The sequence below is a fragment of the Bufo bufo genome, chromosome 1 (genome assembly GCF_905171765.1).
Source record: "Bufo bufo chromosome 1, aBufBuf1.1, whole genome shotgun sequence".
In the NCBI taxonomy this organism is placed as follows: domain Eukaryota; kingdom Metazoa; phylum Chordata; class Amphibia; order Anura; family Bufonidae; genus Bufo; species Bufo bufo.
Genome location: NC_053389.1, coordinates 202,189,915 through 202,210,049, shown reverse-complemented (window position 1 = coordinate 202,210,049; position 20,135 = coordinate 202,189,915). Strand labels below are relative to the sequence as shown.

At 43.5% G+C, this 20,135-nt stretch overlaps 1 protein-coding gene across 4 annotated transcripts in view; it reads right to left on the bottom strand.

Annotated features, from left to right (window-relative positions):
* The window catches only part of LOC121002810 (myocardin-like), a 48,646-nt gene extending 37,669 nt beyond the window's left edge, over positions 1-10,977 (bottom strand). For all 4 annotated transcript variants that reach the window (XM_040434386.1, XM_040434404.1, XM_040434395.1 and 1 more), the window contains exon 1: positions 10,408-10,977. Coding sequence is in view for 1 of the 4 variants with exons in the window: in XM_040434376.1 (XP_040290310.1) it covers positions 10,408-10,462 (55 nt within the window). In the remaining 3 variants the exon portion in view is untranslated. The remainder of the gene's footprint in view (positions 1-10,407) is intronic.
* Positions 10,978-20,135: the final 9,158 nt, after the last annotated feature.

The following is a 20,135-nucleotide window of genomic DNA, read 5'->3' as shown; positions in this document are numbered from 1 at the left end:
TCTAAATGTGAGACAGCTTTCCAGCAGTCTTACATTTAGACCATTTTCTACACCTAAAACAGACATGGAAAATGGTAAATGAGATGGGCCTGTCGGCCTGTCTCCTTGCTTGCCCACACTATGCTCACTTTTTTTAGATCTGGCATTAACGGGGTAAAGTCACAGATTGCTGTGCAATTAACCTTTGCACCACAATCTGTGCCAGAAATACTCGTAATATCTCTGGTCGTAAATGACACCCTATGTCTGTCTCTTAAATTCTTTATTGCTGTCTCCTTTGTGTGATTTACTTAAAAAAAAAAAAAAAAAAATTATGATAATATCACCTAGAGACAGGCAGCCACTGTATACAAAGAAATAAAAAGACAGCAAACACGTTGTTGCAATAACCGTAATCGTAATAATGATTCCACCATGATTTTTATTCAAGCATCAATGAATAACTAGACTTGTCAACTCTCCTGGAAAAAGGAGAGACCTCCCAGACAACTGGAACAGCATGGAGGGCTGCCCTCAGTGCTGTAAATGTATGAGGCGCTGAGATTCTGCCTCATTAGATGCAGCCCCGGTGCCCAAAGTGCATTGGGGGTGGGACAAACAAAATAGGTGAAATGCAGAATAAACAGATAGTGTAATGTACAAAGCGGGTGAAGCAACATACATAGGGGGTACGTCTACCCCCAGGAAATATCTGGAGGCGTGCTTTGTTGCAGAAAGCATTCACCTGCAGGCCAACTTTCAAATGTTGGCAAGTATGCAACTAACGGATTGCCAAGGGTCAAAAAAGGAGTAAAAAAAACCTCACACCATATTTACTCCTATTCAGTTAGCCCATGGTTGAAGTACATAATTCCTATTCCATAAGTGAATCAATTACTAAAAAAATATAAACCGGACAGCCCATCTGGAGAAGTTTTTGGGGCTACTAAATATATATTTCTAAATGGGCCTCCACATACAGATCAGAAGTCTTGCACGTATAGGTAGTGAGGAGGAGGGCAATGAAAAAAATCATATAATTCACAGCCTGTGTGGGGATTGCTCTCGTAAGTGCAGAAATATCTATAGGAGGTTTTAACTGACAGGTAATATAATAATCTATAAGTAATTATATCAGTTGTCAAATGTCAAATATCTGGCCTGTTGACCTTGGTGACCCTAAAAGACCTTTGTTCACTTACCTAAATAAAGTTCTACAATTTCTTCTCACCGCAATCATTCAGATTCCATGATAAAACTGTATAAGCATTCACATACCGCTAACCCTCATGCTTTGACTTTTATCTCTTTTGGATTACACAGAACATTTGCTTTAAAGGGTATCCAAATGTTTAGCACCAGCTGGTGATTTTAAGGCTAAGTCATTTGATTTGACACCCACAAACAACAGCAGTTACATTTTGGCATCGGTATCAAATTTACAAACAGACAGGCAGCAATGCTGACAAGGTCTGGGAATTTAAACACATTTGGACATCCTAATCTCATCGATCAAAAGGTATTTAGATCTTAGGAAAATATCATGTAGACATTACTATGGAGGACATTAACACAAAGAAGTGTTTGGAGCAAATTCATGGTATGAACATTGCTATGATCTCTATATTGCTAGAAATTGCTAGATTGGACAAGACGTTTAAATGGAGATAACTGCCAAAACATTGTTTTCGAAATTTTTTAAAGGAGTTTGAAAAAATGGTCAGAATGGCTTTAAAACAGTAAAAGAAGACAAACTCACCTCACCACTCCCATTCCAGTGCTTTACAGGACCCCCTCTAGTCTCGATTTTCTGATCACTGTTGACACACAGGAAATGTGACCTCTCAGCCAATCACTAGACTGGCTGCAGTAGTGACCCACCTCAGCTGCTTATTGGCTGAGAGGGGCTAGGAAGTAGAGACTGATGAAAGGCCCGAGAAGTATCCGATCGGCAGTGATTACGGTTCAGTGAGGAGTATTCCTTGACCTTAAAGAGGAACTTTCATGCGATTTTATTAAGGGAGATATATACCTGTACTTGCTGGGTACTGCTGATGCTGCCACCCTGCTTGATTTTTTAAAATATGCCTCCTACGCCCCGCTGTGCCCCGCCGGATTTCTCCCGCTCAGTATGCTAATACTGAGCATCGGAACAGGGAGGAGGAGACGTCAGGGTTTCTCAATAGGAGTCTCCTTCTCCCTGGCTGTAGCGCTGTCCAATCACAGCCTGGGAGAAAAAGTGCAAAAGTAGTATGGCATTAAAAAACTGTAATCATACTGCACTACCCAAATGCACTATATAGAAAGTATAGTATTGGTATATAACACCCCTGCTTTAATCACTTTTTTGGGGGGCAACTGGTATATCACACCAGTAGAAATTATTTGTTCCAATAGCGTTTGTCCCTCTATCTAACTGCGGTATCTCAGCAGAACCGCAAACAACTGCTGCACAATACAAATGCACTATAATATACTTTCTATGTTAGAAAGTACATTATAAGTTTATTACACCCCTTTGTAAGTCACACCTATCGATAGCACACCTATACCAGTCCTTAAAAGGACTTTTGTGGCCCTATTAGCTAGCGTTTGGTGTCCCTAACAGTCTGTCCCTGCTCCACACAGCAACCCCCCCCTACACTGGCAAAAGACTGAATGTAAAATGGTGGCCAGATCAGGTTTATTTATAAGGTAGGGGGTATGTCCATGTGCTGAAACATCTAAATTGGCTGTCCTGTCCCACCTGATGGATGTGTCATGGGTCAAAGTTCTTCACAATGTAAAAGAATATAGCACTGGCGGACATCACCATATGTTCGCATGTTCGGCAAATCGCGAATGAGCAAAGTTCAGCGCGAACCGCAAGGCCATCTCTAATCTCTATCACAATATGATAAGCCAAATCTTTTGCAAAAGCTGCAACCATGGAAAATCACAGCAGAAAGTAAGATTCTGGCTATGGATGCCGTTTTTTACATCTAGAGAAGTCATGTATGAAACCAGCTTTAGATGAAGGACTGAAACACACTCAGCAAAGGCAGAAAGATAGGAATTGTTTTATGCAATTAATACATTTTGCATTTAGACTGGCTGACCTGTTACATGTGCGCTTGGCAGCTGAAGGCATCCGTGTTGATCCCATGTTCTTATGTGTCTGCATTTCTGAGAAAAGTTAAGTTATAATATATGCAAATGAGTCTTTAGGAGCAATGGGGGCGTTGCTGTTACACCTAGAGACTCTGCTGTCTCTGCAACTGCTGTTCCCTCTCCACTTTGATTGACGGGGCCAAGCAGTGTAAATGTGACCACACTGGGCCCTGTCAATTAAAATGGAGAGGGCATAGCAGATGCAGAAGAAATGAAGCCTCTAGGTTTAATGCAACACCCTAGTTGCTCCTAAAGACTCATTAGCATATATTAAAACTTAACTTTTCTCAGCAGTTAGGACACATATGAACATGGGACCAACACAGATGTCTTCAGCTGCCAAGTGCACACATGTAACAGGTCAGCCAGTGTCATAGGTACAAATCTGAGGACAGTGCCAGGCAGAATGAAAGCACATATTCACACTACTACAGATAATAAAAGCTGAACAAAGGGTACATTTCTCCTGCTTCCCTCAACTAGTGCTGTCAGCAGTTTTGGAGGGTCCAACCATATATACATATATATATATATATATATATATATAGTGACAATCATATCAGTTCTCTGATGCACACTACAGAGGATAGATTTATTTTGACAGGTTCCAGATTCAGTTTGTACAATCTGTAGAGAATAACATTTCCTGGACCTTCAAAATCCTAAATCTTAATCTTAATAGACAATGACGGATTGGATGGAGAAGGTGAACACAGTCCTGTGAAGCACTAGGATATGGCTTGCGTGTACTGTAATTGAAGGGAAGGAACTGACCTGTTCCAGTGAGGATGGTTAGTGATCAGACACAGGATAAGGTTACATTTAACCTACATTGAGTGGTAAGTGGAGGACGTTCTCATCACTATGCGCAGAATTCATGAAGCTATTTGTAAGAGTTTTGAGGTGTTGGAAAGGTGTAAACTGTGCAATAATTTGAAACTTTTCTCGCCTTCTCGTCAATTTGAAAAATTGGACTGAAAGACTGGGTGGGTTTAACTGAGAGGGGCATGGTCTCCATCAGCCTGACAAATGTAATAACTTTCAAGGAGTTTTCCCCTTTCCATAGGACTGATCACGAGAATGGAGCAACATACGGTACGCACATGCCAACTGCTGCTCCATTCAACTCCGTGGAGCTTTTGGAGATTGCCAGGTGCCTGTACGAATATCACCAGAAAGCATGCATGTCTGCCGATCCATTCAACTGGGGGGAACGCGGCCCCCATTCTCCTGACCAGCTAGGGCCCCAGCAGTCAGACACTTATTCCCTATCCTGTGATAAGGGGGTAAGTTGCTGTACTGGGACAACTCCTTTGAAGCTGGAGAATTAAAGTTAAATGGACTGTGTATATGGGGAGGTGCTAAATGAAGGGAATGTCTCACGTCCAATGATCAAACCTTCAAAGTGTTCTCCAGGATATGAAATATTTATTCTAAATCCAATTTTCAGATTATGTCTCAATATAGCGTTTATTGTTTAATAGGCAAGTAACATAGAATTGGAAATGTATCATTAGACAATGTGGCCATGTTTAATGGTCCTCCTGGACCTTACAATCAAAGACGCGGGATAATAGAGGAGAAGCGCTTTCCAGGAGCTGCCACTGAAGACTGGACTGGAAAGCACTGAGATCTAAAGTATAACAATTTTACAATGAATATTTCATATTATTAGCATTAACAGGGAGAGTGCTTTGTTTTGACCATAAAGCTGGATGATGACAGAAATTGTGATGCGATTCTAGGCCTGCCTATACTGTAGGAGGTGTAGATTTCCCATTCTGGCTTTAAGACAAAATGCACAAGATTTATTAAGCTAAAAGTGCCTTTTATTAAATGTGGCAATTTTAATCCGGCAATTTTCAGTATTAGGCCCCCTGCACATGAACGTGTGCTTCCCGTTGCCGTATTGCGGATCCGCAATACACAGGTGCCGTTCCGTGGCCATTCCGCATCACGGATGCGGACCCATTCACTTGAATGTAAAAACACCAAGTTGGAGCTCACCTCACCATACACCACTGAGGAGCACGGACACAGAACCGGAACCAAGGCTGAGAAGTAGCGAAAAAAGTAGCAGTGGTATATGCTGTGGGTGGGGTGAAAGCAGTCTAATTGCCAATTAATAATCCACAGCTGAATCACTGCTTTTACTCTGTATATAAGATTTGTCAGTCTTATTCTCTGTGTCATGAGGAAGGATCTGTAATATACAGTGAGTGCAGAATTATTAGGCAAATGAGTATTTTGACCACATCATCCTCTTTATGCATGTTGTCTTACTCTAAGCTGTATAGGCTCGAAAGCCTACTACCAATTAAGCATATTAGGTGATGTTCATCTCTGTAATGAGAAGGGGTGTGGTCTAATGACATCAACACCCTATATTAGGTGTGCATAATTATTAGGCAACTTCCTTTCCTTTGGCAAAATGGGTCAAAAGAAGGACTTGACAGGCTCAGAAAAGTCAAAAATAGTGAGATATCTTGCAGAGGGATGCAGCACTCTTAAAATTGCAAAGCTTCTGAAGCGTGATCATCGAACAATCAAGCGTTTCATTCAAAATAGTCAACAGGGTCGCAAGAAGCGTGTGGAAAAACCAAGGCGCAAAATAACTGCCCATGAACTGAGAAAAGTCAAGCGTGCAGCTGCCAAGATGCCACTTGCCACCAGTTTGGCCATATTTCAGAGCTGCAACATCACTGGAGTGCCCAAAAGCACAAGGTGTGCAATACTCAGAGACATGGCCAAGGTAAGAAAGGCTGAAAGACGACCACAACTGAACAAGACACACAAGCTGAAACGTCAAGACTGGGCCAAGAAATATCTCAAGACTGATTTTTCTAAGGTTTTATGGACTGATGAAATGAGAGTGAGTCTTGATGGGCCAGATGGATGGGCCCGTGGCTGGATTGGTAAAGGGCAGAGAGCTCCAGTCCGACTCAGACGCCAGCAAGGTGGAGGTGGAGTACTGGTTTGGGCTGGTATCATCAAAGATGAGCTTGTGGGGCCTTTTTCGGGTTGAGGATGGAGTCAAGCTCAACTCCCAGTCCTACTGCCAGTTTCTGGAAGGCACCTTCTTCAAGCAGTGGTACAGGAAGAAGTCTGCATCCTTCAAGAAAAACATGATATTCATGCAGGACAATGCTCCATCACACGCGTCCAAGTACTCCACAGCGTGGCTGGCAAGAAAGGGTATAAAAGAAGAAAATCTAATGACATGGCCTCCTTGTTCACCTGATCTGAACCCCATTGAGAACCTGTGGTCCATCATCAAATGTGAGATTTACAAGGAGGGAAAACAGTACACCTCTCTGAACAGTGTCTGGGAGGCTGTGGTTGCTGCTGCACGCAATGTTGATGGTGAACATATCAAAACACTGACAGAATCCATGGATGGCAGGCTTTTGAGTGTCCTTGCAAAGAAAGGTGGCTATATTGGTCACTGATTTGTTTTTGTTTTGTTTTTGAATGTCAGAAATGTATATTTGTGAATGTTGAGATATTGGTTTCACTGGTAAAATAAATAATTGAAATGGGTATATATTTGTTTTTTGTTAAGTTGCCTAATAATTATGCACAGTAATAGTCACCTGCACACACAGATATCCCCCTAAAATAGCTAAAACTAAAAACAAACTAAAAACTATTTCCAAAAATATTCAGCTTTGATATTAATGAGTTTTTTGGGTTCATTGAGAACATGGTTGTTGTTCAATAATAAAATTAATCCTCAAAAATACAACTTGCCTAATAATTCTGCACTCCCTGTATGTTGATCCGAAACAGGTTGATGAAATGAGCCTGATGTTTGGTTTTTAAGCACGTTTCCTAATAAAACACGCACTGCGAGGTGAAGCTGGACAATCTACTTTTTTAATTCACTTGAATGGGTCCGCAAATCCGGAGATGCGGAATGGTACGGAACGGAAGCACGGAACGGAAGCACTACGGAGTGCTTCTGTGGGGTTTCGTCCCGTACTTCCATTCCGCAAAAAGATAGAACATGTCCTATCTTTTTGCGGAACGGCCGGATCACGGACCCATTCAAGTGAATGGGTCAGCGATCCGCTGTGGCTGTCCCACGGACTGTGTTCATGCATTGCGGCCCGCATTTTGCACGACCACGAGGCGCACACGTTCGTGTGCAGGGGACCTTAGATTGCCTTATGAAATGTCAGTATTACTAAATCCATCCAGGGGTAACAAGTAACCTTGGAGTCCCATAGCAAAACCTGGAATGGGGCTCCTTTCCACCATGACCACTTTCAACAACATGTTCAGAAAAGCATATGATTGGTCCCTCTAATGCACAAGGCTAAGGCACACAGTCATAGTACAGGAATAAGGCACACAGCGATGTCACAGTACAGGGAAAATATACTGTACTAGGTGAGGTAATAATAGTGGAATAAAGCACACAGTGATGCCACAGTACAGGGATAACATACTGTACTAGGTGAGGTAATAATAGTGGAATAATGCACACAGTGATGTCACAGTACAGAGATAATGCAAACAGGGATGTCACAGTACAGGGATAACGTACAAGGTGAGGTAATAATAGTGGATTAATGTGCACAATTAAGTCACAATATAGGGATAGCATCCAAGGTGATATAGCAATAGCGAATGATACACACAGTGATGTCACAGTACAGAGATACTAAAGACCATGATGTCACCGTGCAGGGATAATCTACTCAGTGATGATGAAACACTGGAATTATAGAAACAGTGATGTCACATACAAGTATGATGCACATATGATGTCACAGTTCAGGAATAATGTAGTGATGTCACAGCACAAGAAAAACGTAAAAAGTAATGCGGCACAGAAGGAATACTGCAAACAGCAGAAGTAACAATGAGGCTCCATAGTAAAACTTAGAATGGGGTCATATTGAATTTTTCACGGCACCTTATATACATTTTATCACCAACTGCACCTTATGTCTCAGCTGAAATGGGCCCCTTAGTTATTGGGGCCCCATGGCAGCTGCTGTGCCTGCTACCCTGGTAGTTCTACCCATGAATCCTCCCTATGTGTCTACAAGACAACTGCAGCTATGGGGGAAGGAACTATTCCTGTAAGTATAAGAAACAGCTGCTAATGTACAGTGTCCAGCTTCTGTGACGCTAGGAACGCTGTATAGTAGTAGTTTATGCATATACCATGCACATATCTTCTTGTCTTGTGTTTAGAATTAGGTTTATTGTACCATCACGCACTTACAATATAAATATTAGAGTATTCATAAGACTCATTTCAAATTGCATTTCCGCTGCACGCTTGCCATATGCACTGGGGAAGCTCCTAGCGCACATCAGCTCCCATTATACCTGATGACGGGAGGGAAGTGTTCTATTGCACTCCATCAGGTGGTATATGTTGAGGATATTGTTTTTTTTTTAACTCTTTTTTTTTTTTTTTAACAAGGACAGCTAGCTTTGGGTGATGAATGCCCCTGAGCAGCATCAGGCCTCATGCACACGACCGTTGTTTGGGTCCGCATCCGAGCCGTCGTTTTGGCGGCTCGGATGCGGACCCATACACTTCAATGGGGCCGCAAAAAATGCGGACAGCACTCCGTGTGCTGTCCGCATCCGTGGCTCCGTTCCGCGGCCCTGTTAAAAAAAATATAACATGTCCTATTCTTGTCTGCGCTTTGCGGACAAGAATAGGCATTTATATTGCCGGCGCCCATTCCGTTCCGCAAATTGAGTAAGGCAACACGGGCGGCTTCCGTTTTTTGCGGATCCGAGGGTTGCGGACTGCAAAAAACGGCACAGCCGTGTGCATGAGGCCTCAGCTGCATGCATATGGCAAATCCTCTGGTGCTTGCACCCAGGTGCAGGTCAATGTGCAGAAGATCTGCACAAATTTCAGTGCAGATTTCTGTGCGTTTCTGCACTCAAACCGCTCCAAAAAACGCAATACATAATAGCATGTTTTGATGCAGATTTGATGCACTTTTGCTGCAGATCTCACCCTTCGTTCAAAAAGGGTGAAATTTGCAGCTAAAACCGTAAACATAATTGACATGGTGTGGAAGTGTACATGAGATTTACACTTTGCTGGTACTGTACTGCGCTGTGCTTTTCCATGTGGGAATCTGCGCAGGACAAATGTGCATATTCCGCAACATGTGCAGGTGGCCTAAGGGTTCGGCCACACGGTCAGGTTTCCTGAAAGAGTTTTGGAAGCCAAAATCAGGAGTGGATCATAAGAAAGTAAAGGGCTCATGCACACAGACATATTTTTTCCCTGCATCTGATCTGCATTTTGTGCGGGTCGGATGCAGACCCATTCACTTCATTGGGGCCGCATAAGATGAAGACAGCAGACCGTGTGCTGCCCTCATCCGGATATCCGTTCTGCGGCACCCAGAAAAAAATAGAATGGACAAGGATAGAACTATTCTATAGAGGCCATGACATTTCACAAAATGCGGAACGCACACGACCAGTATCCGTGTTTTGTGGATTTGTGGACCGCAAAACAGGCTATGATAGTGTGCATGAGCCCTAAAGGACAGATATAAATTCTCCTCTTTTTTTTTTATTCACTCCTGATTTTGGCTTCCAATACCGCATCAGGAAACCTGCCCGCGTTGGGCGTACCCTTAACAGTCAATGTATATATCTCCCAAACAGGGGCGTACCTAAAAGCTCATGGGCCCTAGTGCAAGAGTCCAGCTTGGGCCCCTCGTCCCTCAGTGCTTGTTGGCAAGGGGCAGGGGAGCACGTAGCCTTCCTGCTGCCTGAGGAAAACATTGAAAGGGCACCCCTCATGCCAAATTCTTAACCTAACCCCTTCCCTCCAGCCAGAGGTGTAAATTGACCAGTATGCACTTTCTATAATGCCAGTGTCACAAGGGTCTTTGGGCCCCCTCAGGCTCCTGGGCCCGGTAGCGACTGCTACCTCTGCACCCCCTATAGCTACGCCCCTGCTCCCAAAATGTATGGCAAAAGTATAATCCAAACCTATGAAACTGTATTTCAATATATTTGTACTCAATCCCAGACCTATGCAGCTATGTAGGTATTACTTTAGGTGTAAGTATTTGTCAGGTCCTACAAGTCATTCTTGCTATGGATGTGGACAGTGAAATTATATAGAATGTTTTCGCACATCTGAAGCATCACTATGTATCACACTATATTTAAAAGTCATCTGTTGCTGCATATCAGACATGTATGAGCAAAGATTAAAGCATGACTATATTTGTGCAAATGGTAAAATTTTTGTAATTTACAAAAAAAAAAACACCTTACCTGAACGGAATTTGCTTCTGATAAGCAGTGAGCGCTCCGAGGCCAGCAAGGTCATTTTTGGTGGTGAAATCCCAGCTGTCCCAATGGACTGAATAAAAGGTATAGAGACAGACGTAATTGCTCCCTTTTAATAATGAGTTGAGCGAAGAAAAAAAAAAATCCAAGGGTGAAAAAAAAAAATCAATAAATATGGTGAAAGAAGAAAAAAAAAAGATAATAATATTAGTAATGTCAATAAATTAAAAACAAAAGTTGAATAAATATTTTTTTCTTTTTTCGGCCTTATGAATCCTTCATGAGATCTAGTTTTTCGTAGGCTTGAGTTCTTCTGTGCTGTCAGGAATCTCTTCAATTATTTGACTACTTTTTTTTTCTGCAAAAGCTCCGGGAGCAATCTGTATCTTGTCAGCAGTAAATACATAGGAAGGAAAAGTTAACGAAAGGAGAAGGGAGTGAGTCCAGAGAGATTCCCAAATGATATTGGCTTAGGGAGCTTTGCTAGATGTCGTCATTAGTTAAAAGATCTCCCTTCTCACTGTCTTTGAGATGCAGAAGTTCTCTGTACTCCAAGGCCTCTTGCCCGCCCCCTGTGCCTGTCTGTCCCCTCCATGTGTGATAAAATGCCATCTGCTTTGACACTTGACACCCCACAATTCTGCAGCAGGCATGCAGTGCTGCATCAGCAGGGCTCTTCTTTCATACGATGCTCCTAGGCTCACACACCTCCTTCTAGCCCCCAGCGTTACAGTTACATTTACTGACAAACCAAATTCTTTGTGACACGGAGGGATATGCGATTGAAAAAAAATCTTTTTGGGCTTTTACATCATTTTCCAACCTTGGATATGACTTACAGAATACATTGAAAGGAAAAAACAAAACTGTGTCCTCCTATCATTTGGAGCTTTTATTCCATATTGGGACATTTAGTAAACAAAAAATTCTAACTTTTTCATGGGGATTGCAAACAAAATGTATATGCATTATGCAGCGTATTATGGACATGCGCAGCGCACTGTGTAGGTCCTCACTGTAATTGTCCACCTATGATTTCATACCTAACTCCAGTTCCATTTGATGAAGGTTGTACTGAGCTTTTTTGAGGGTTTGCCCACAAATCTGCAGCTTTCCTCAGCGGCTGCAAAGCGGGTGAAATTTAAACAAATCCTATCCATCCACACACTGCATAAAACACCTACTTGGAAACTGACACACATTAAAAAATCTGCAGCCTGTCAATATAGGTTGCAGATTAAAATGTACTAGAACAATGATTTTTAGAGGACTTAATAGTAATAGTTTCAGGGTAAGGCCACACAGTCAGGTATGCATGCAGCTTTGAAAAACAAAATCAGATTTTTCATAAAAGGAGAGGAAGTATAAAGGACAGATACGACTGTAGTGCCCTGGAGCAGGGGTACTTTACATTCTGGACATTTGCCCTATGCAAATTTATAAACTTCTTACTTCATTTCACTTTAAAGGGTTAACTTGCAATGAATTATACTGTTTAATACTGCGTAACCGCATATATACCCTGTTAATTTGCGCATCACCGTGGAAAGGGTTAATGGACACTGAGAGACTTTTAGGACTGGTATTTTTCCACAATTATGGTACCATAAGGTTTAAAAAAAAGCATGTATCAGATGGAAAAACAGACATTATTTACCACCAAAACCAGACAGCCTGACCTTTTGAATCCCAGGTGCTGCTATGTTATTATATCTGAAAACCTGTTTTTGTCTGAAAAATCTTCTGTGTCATTTGCATTAGGTGTCATTGAAGTTTTAATGTAAGTCTATGAGAGGAGGGAGTTGAAACATTGTATCTGTTTGTGCTGAGCTTCTCCACTCCATCCTTCCCACTCAAAGTGTGTTGTTCAGCTAGAATTGGTATATAAAGGAAAAAGAGAGCTTTCAGAGCCCCTAGTGTTGTACGGTTAGGGAACGGTGCTTGGTGGGGGATACTCTGCCAGACTGCATGAGTGACCAGAAGAAGATGTTGAGATGGGGATACTCTGCCAGACTGCATGAGTGACCAGAAGAAGATGTTGAGATGGGGATACTCTGCCAGACTGCATGAGTGACCAGAAGAAGATGTTGAGATGGGGATACTCTGCCAGACTGCATGAGTGACCAGAAGAAGATGTTGAGATGGGGATACTCTGCCAGACTGCATGAGTGACCAGAAGAAGATGTTGAGATGGGGATACTCTGCCACAGACCCTGGCCCCCCAGCTTTTGGCCATGGTACCAGTGTCACGGCCTATGGTGTGTGCTGTGACACTGTTGCTACACTTGCAGTTGCCCGCGGCAACGTATTGCTGTGTGTGCATGCGGTGGCAGTGTCTCGGCCTTCTGGGTGATTGCTGTGATATGGTTGCCACGCATGTTGTTGCCTGCGGCAACGTGTAGCTTTCCTATGCTTGTGTGTGCACTTCCTCTTTAAGTGGCTTCCTCCCCTTGTCTGGTGTTGGAAGGGTTAACTCCCTTCCTAGTGTTTTAACACTGGGTTTATGTGTGTGTGGGTGTGGCTGCTTGGGCTATTTAGCCTCTGCTGGATGCCTGAAGCTGAGGGGTACTCCAGCCATGGTGTATGCTGGAGCTATCCTCCTGGTCTTCATATGCCATCTGTCCAGTGAGGGCCACCCTTGTGGTCATAGAAGATAGAAGATGTTTTTATGGTGTCTTATGTTTATTGCAGCTATGGGTGTTCTGGGTCCCTGTGTGGTTTGTGGTGTGTGCTGTGTCCTTAATGTTTGTGTGGACACCAGCACTTGTGCACGGGTTCCAGTCAGTGTGTCTGTGGCAGGTAAGTGTGTTACTAGTCTCGCTTACCTGCCATCTCTATAGCTGTATGTGTTCCCCTCTCCTTGCAGCTTAGCCAGTGGAGACTCCTGTTCGTCCGTGTTGTGGAGGAACAGGTCGTCTTTCCCTGATCCTAGTCCAGGGATTTATCTGAGGGTTAGTAGGGCCCCGAGGTTCCGGAGTATGAGCCCTCCTACCATCAGGGTTGGCTCATATGGTTAGAAGTCGGGGTCAGAATTAGGGACGCATTAGGAGGTGACCTGATCCCGGCGTCCTGGCCTAGCAGCTACCCGTTATCCCTCTGACACCGCACGGTGGGGGGTTTCCCCCACTCCCCGCCGTGACAACCAGCATGCATATATATTTACTGCTATAAGTCAAAAATTATAGTGTATTGCCTTGAATAAGGTAAGCATGATTGTCAGATAGGTATCAGGGCAGGTAAGTATATTGGTAGGAAAGTATATTACCACAGATACTGTGCTGATTACTATGCAACTGGTCAGTATGAAGAAGTAGGTGAAGAAATAGGTACAAGTCTGAACAGAAGAGACCAGAGTAAAACTCATTAGGGCAAGAAGAATACGTTACCTATGGCCTGAGTAGAAAAATCTTGCTCTGTATATACACACATGCCTATACTTTTTTCTTATCTATCACTCGACATAGACTACACTATTTTTCATCAATTGTCTTTTTATTGACGATTCTGTCAAGAATAAACATGTACATACACAAAAGAAAACATGACTTTGGCGTACACTACACTATTTACTTCCATTCTCGTATTATTTGGTTTAGATCATTTTGTAAACCCAGATATCCAATATATGCCGTTTTATATTCTTTTCAGACCCCTTGATAAAGGTCGTTTTCCGACCGAAACGTTGGGACTATTTTCATGGCCTCTGATATTAATGTATATTCTGGATGGAAACTATGTATAAAATGATGTGAAATTGCACATTACGTATTAAAGCATCACGTGAAAATAATTCTTTGGTGTGCCATAGATTTCTCCATTTGACTTAGAACCTCTGTATGGACATTACAAAAGACCAACAAGGGAGAATACCTTATGAAATGTAGAAAATGGTACAGAATATCAACAAAGACCATATTTGTAAGTGCCATGTAGTCATCTTACAAACACATTGGTAGCCAGAAAGTGGCCGACCCCCTTTAATGATTTTGTCTCAGATTTTGGTGCGGATTTGTAGGCTAGTTCAACAAAGTAATATGTAAGTGGTTTGTATTCACAGAGTCCACATGAAAGAAAATGATCCCAGCATTCACAAATGCAAATCCACCACTTGATTTCGCTTGATCCATATCCATAAACAGGTATGTCACGTAGGGTCCATAATCTACATGGTTCCTTCTTGTATGATCTGCTTCATGTGGATTATTCCCCTTCTGTGATATACCTGTTTATACATATGGATCAAGAGAAATAAATGGTGGATTTGTATCAGTGAGTCACTAGCGCTATGGTCTGGATCCAGCATAGCCGGAGGTTAACACAATGCCTGTTGACCCTATTGGCTATAATGGGAAAGAGCTGAGATCCAGCCGCTACTCTGCAATTATGCTGGGATTTGGACAGACAAAAAAACACTGTTTGCATAGTCAATGAGGCCGACAGTAACATCCGGCTATGCCGGATTAAGAGAGCTGCCGGAACAGCATAGTGCTAGTGTGAAACTAGCCTAAATGCTTGATTGAATGAATACATGAATGATGAATTGCTGTATTTGCAGTACCCCAGATCTGGGAGTATCTGCCAATGTATGTATGTGTATTTTATTGTATTGCCCGTTTGTCCCAGCTAGGGAAGGTATCGTTGGCAGTGGTCTGCAGGAACAGGGCTATCCACCCTGTTCCTCCCCTCTTGGTAGGATTTGGCTGGTCCTACTTTCTGGCAGGAGGGGGAGTACCAGTTGATAGAGAGAAGAAAGAGTAAGCACATGTCAGAGTTCCTACTCCTTATAACCAAATCCAATTCTCGTGTGAGACCAACACTCGAGAGCGATCAGCAATATCAAGACTACTGCTTCCAGAAAGCATCAGTGTGACAAGACAGCAGAGTGATCAGCGAAATAAAGCTTTAGGCCTCTTGCACACGAACGTGTGCGCCCAGTGGCCGTGCTGTGGCCCCAAATTGCGGGCCGCAATGCACAAACACCCACCGTGGGGCAACCGCAGCGGATAGCGGACCCATTTACTTTAATGGGTCTGCGATCCGGCCGTTCCGCAAAAAGATAGGACATGTTCTAATTTTTTGCGGAACGGAAGTACAGGAAGAAACCCCACGGAAGCACTCCGTAGTGCTTCCGTAGGATTCAGTTCCGTGCTTCAGTTCCGCACCATTCCGCATTTGCGGACCCATTGAAGTGAATGGGTACGTATCCGTGATGCGGAATGCACACAGAACGGTGCCCGTGTATTGCGGATCCGTAAATGCGGACCGCAATACGGCCACGGAGCGCACACTTTCGTGTGAAAGAGGCCTTACAGGCCCTGCTGCAGATGAGAGACTATGGCTCAGACGCCCATCACCCAATCCACCAGGCCAGACTAACATCAAGCCTGATTCTTACAGTGGATACCTATATCTAAAAGTGCCTGCTAGTACCAATCAATAGCTGTCCAACAAGACACCACACCTACTCATCTGGTGCCAGAATCTGTACATTGTATTTTACATTGCAGTAAAGAGAGACTGTTATACTTCTGGCCTGATTCTTCAAACTACATTTCCACTGCACCGATCCCCAGGGAGCAAAGGCCGGAATGAGTATATCGTCACACAACATCCCATCAGGGCCGCTACCACTACCATCCTCTGCATTGGGTCCTCGGGGGCTCCCTACATATTTATATAAATATATGATTTGTGGCCTTTGTGACCTAAGAGTTAGGCTGAGTTCACACTTCCGTTATTTGATCCGTTTTTTCCATCAGTTATTGTGAGCCAAAGCCAGTAGTGAAGCCTATTTAGAGATAAGGTATAATGGAAAGATCTGCACCTGTTCTTTGTATTTGACCCACACCTGGTTTTGGTTCACAATAACTGATGGAAATAACTGATCAAATAACAGTGAGTGTGAACACAGCATTAGGCCTCATGCACACGACCGTTGTGTGCATCAGCGGCCGTTGTTCCGTTTTCCGTTTTTTTTTTGCAGACCCATTGACTTTCAATGGGTCCGTGGAAAAATCGGAAAATGCACCGTTTGGCTTCCGCGTCCGTGATCCGTTTTTCCAGTCCGTGAAAAAAATATGACCTGTCCTATTTTTTTCACGGACAACGGTTCACGGACCCATTCAAGTCAATGGGTCCGTGAAAAATCACGGATGCACACAAGATAGTCATCCGCGTCCGTGATCCGTGTCTGTGATCCGTGTCCGTTTTTCCTATCATTTTCAATGCAAACTTGACTTTTCACTTTTCATGTCCATGGATCCTCCAAAAATCAAGGAAGACTCACAGAAGAAAAAACGGTCACGGAACAACGGAAATCCGTTTTGCGGACCGCAAAAAGAAACGGTCGTGTGCATGAGGCCTTATAGTAAAGGGTTATTTCTGCCTCATAAAGTTATGCCATATCATTAGAATATGCTATCACTTTATGGTCATTTGTGGTCCAATGTCTGGGAACCGTATCGATCCTGGGATGCTGTATGGATGCAGAGTACTTGAATAAGGCCCTGTTGTAGTGTCCTGAACAGCCAGGTGGCCAGCAGCACCTCTGTGCAGGAAAAGACTCTAGATTCCGAGGCTAAAGCCTCATGCACACAAATGTATTTTCTTTCCTTTTCCGTTCATTTTTTTTTTGCGGACTGTATACGGAACCATTCAGTTCAATGGGTCCGCAAAAAAAACGGAAGTTACTCCGTGTGCATTCCATTTCCGTATGTCCGTATTTCCGTTCCTTGAAAAAATAGAACATGTCCTATTATTGTCCGCATTATGGACAAGGATAGGACTGTTCTATTAGGTGCCAGCTGTTCCGTTCGGAATGCACACGGACGTCATCTGTATTTTTTGCGGACCGCAAAATACATACGGTAGTGTGCATGAGGCCTAATCCACAGCAGAAAAAAGGTAGCAAACCAGTTGCATGTTAGGAGGTGGAAACAGGTTGTTTTTGGTGTTTTTCTTATCCAGCCCTTGGATGGGATAATTCAGGAGTGTATTTGGTGGCAGAAACACCACTAAAACCGCTTCTAAAAATAGCTAGTGTATTTTTTCTCTCTATTATTTTCAATACATAATCCACAAGCAATTGGCTTCTAACCATGTGTACATGGGGGTGCGTTTCCATTGAAGTCAATGGAAAGCTATTGTTGCCATTAGGATGTTGGATTTCGCAGCAGAAAAAGGCTGTTTTCCGTGATGGAATCTGCAACGGATTTTATGCGTATGAACATTTTGTCTCCCTCAGGATTGGTTATCATGGCCCTAGTGGTTAGACTCCCACAATCATAAAATGATGACGTATGAGATCACTTTAGGGAATGGGTAAACCCTTTTAACTCACTGAATGATCACTGTGCAAAAAATATAAAAATAAATCAGTAACAATATAGCCCTGCTATATTGTGTATAATCAGCAGACCCCATGTTAGGCACCGTGACAGTCAGTAACATGTGCATGCCGGTTAACAAACAAACCCTCTTGGACGTCTGTCCTCTGAGCACCTAACACACCTGTCGCCCCAATCAGAGGCTAAACGACTGTAACTTCACCAACAGTGTGAGGCTGGCTGTTCAATCCTAGCAGGGCTGGTGGCATGGAGGATTTCCAGCTGTCCTTGCACAGACAGCAGCTTTTATTTCAAGAGGAAGCACACAAGCAGGTGGCCAATTTGCTGAAGACGTGAAGAAAGAGAACAATCATTTGAAGCAGTGACCAGTACAAGCTCAGGGACCAGCTGAAGTTTACTGGTGCTAAACTGTACGGATGGGACAGTGATAAGATCTGCTTCTCAAAAATATGTTCAGATAAGTCCGGATGGGATGTACTGTCATTTAGAGCAGATAAACCTTAAACCTGCAAAATCCATATTTACTTACGAATTTTGACCTTCATTTGGCTGCAGATTTTCACCCTATAAGTATAAATAATCATACTGTGCACTTAAAATCCAAACTATACCTCAACTTGTGTGCCTGTACCCTTAGGCTACTTTCACACGGGCGAGTATTCCGTGCGGATGCGATGCGTGAGTTTAATGCATTGCACCCGCACTGAATACCGACCCATTCATTTCTATTGGGCTGTTCACATGAGCGGTGATTTTCACGCATCACTTGTGCGTTGCGTGAAAATCGCAGCATGCTCTATATTCTGCGTTTTTCACGCAACGCAGGCCCCATAGAAGTGAATGGGGTTGCGTGAAAATCGCAAGCATCCGAAAGCAAGTGCAGATGCGGTGTGATTTTCACGGATGGTTGCTAGGTGACAGTCTATTCACTGTATTATTTTCCCTTATAACATGGTTATAAGGGAAAATAATAGCATTCTGAATACAGAATGCTTAGTAGGTGATCAATTGAGGGTTAAAAAATAAATAAAAAAATTAACTCACCTTCTCCTCTTGTTCGCGTAGTTCCCGGTCTCTTCTTTACTTAAAAGATGAACTACCGGCTAGGACCTGTGATGACGTCAGATCACATGCTCCAATCACATGGTCCATCACCGTGGTGATGGACCATGTGATTGGAGCATGTGATCTGACGTCACCAAAGGTCCTTTAGCCCACAGCTCATCATTAAAGAAGTAAAGAAGAGACCGGGAACTACGCGAACAAGAGGAGAAGGTGAGTTAATTTAAAAAAAAATATTTAACCCTCAATTTATCATCTACTAAGCATTCTGTATTCAGTATGCTATTATTTTCCCTTATAACCATGTTATAAGGGAAAATAATAACATCTACACAACACCTAACCCAAACCCGAACTTCTGTGAAGAAGTTCGGGTTTGGGTACCAAACATGCGCGATTTTTCTCACGCGAGTGCAAAACGCATTACAATGTTTTGCACTCGCGCGGAAAAATCGCGGGTGTTCCCGCAACGCACCCGCACATTTTTCCGCAACGCCCGTGTGAAAGAGGCCTTAAGGCACAGCCGCTGATCAATTGTCTTTGGCAGCCGCTAAACCGGAGCAGAGATGAAGTACTCTGGGAATGACCCACTACACAGTGGGTGGAACTTTCTGCTTCCGGCTCCATCCACTGTGTTGTTTCCCGGACCAGGAGCTTCTGAACATAGCAGATCCATGGGGCTGCTAGGTGTTGGACCCCCACTAATCTGATATTAATGACCTATCTTGAGGACAGGTCATCAATATCTAGAGAGTGGAAAATACCTTTAGGGCTCATTAGGGTGGCCAGACGTCCGGTTTTCAGGCTCCCTGCAGAGCCTGGACGGACACAGGGATGTCCACCCTTTCAGTAGCTCACGCTCAGACAGCAGCACAGCGATGTCTAAGAGTGAGCTGCAGCAACTGACTGAGGCTTCTCTCACCTCCAGTCAGTCACTAGAGCCGCACACATGGCTCTCTTTGGCTGAGGGAGAGAGAAACACCCCGGCTGCCCCCAGCTCACCTTCCATTCAGAAAGTTCTTCCCTCTCCTCCCCCTGTTTTTTTCCCTGGCCAGTTATGAGGGCGTGGCTTCATGAAGGTGGGGGCGTGGCTGACGAGTTCCGGCTTTTCTTTTCTGTGCCAGCCAGGCTCATATTGCGGGCCACACAAACAGCGGGTCCACAATATACAGGCCCCGGCTGTTTTTGCACAGCATCACGGATGCGGACCCATTCAAGTGAATCTGGAAGGTCTGGTGCAGAACGGAGGCACGGAACCCCATGGAAGCACTTCAGAGTTCTTCCGTGGGGTTTCTGTCTGTGCCT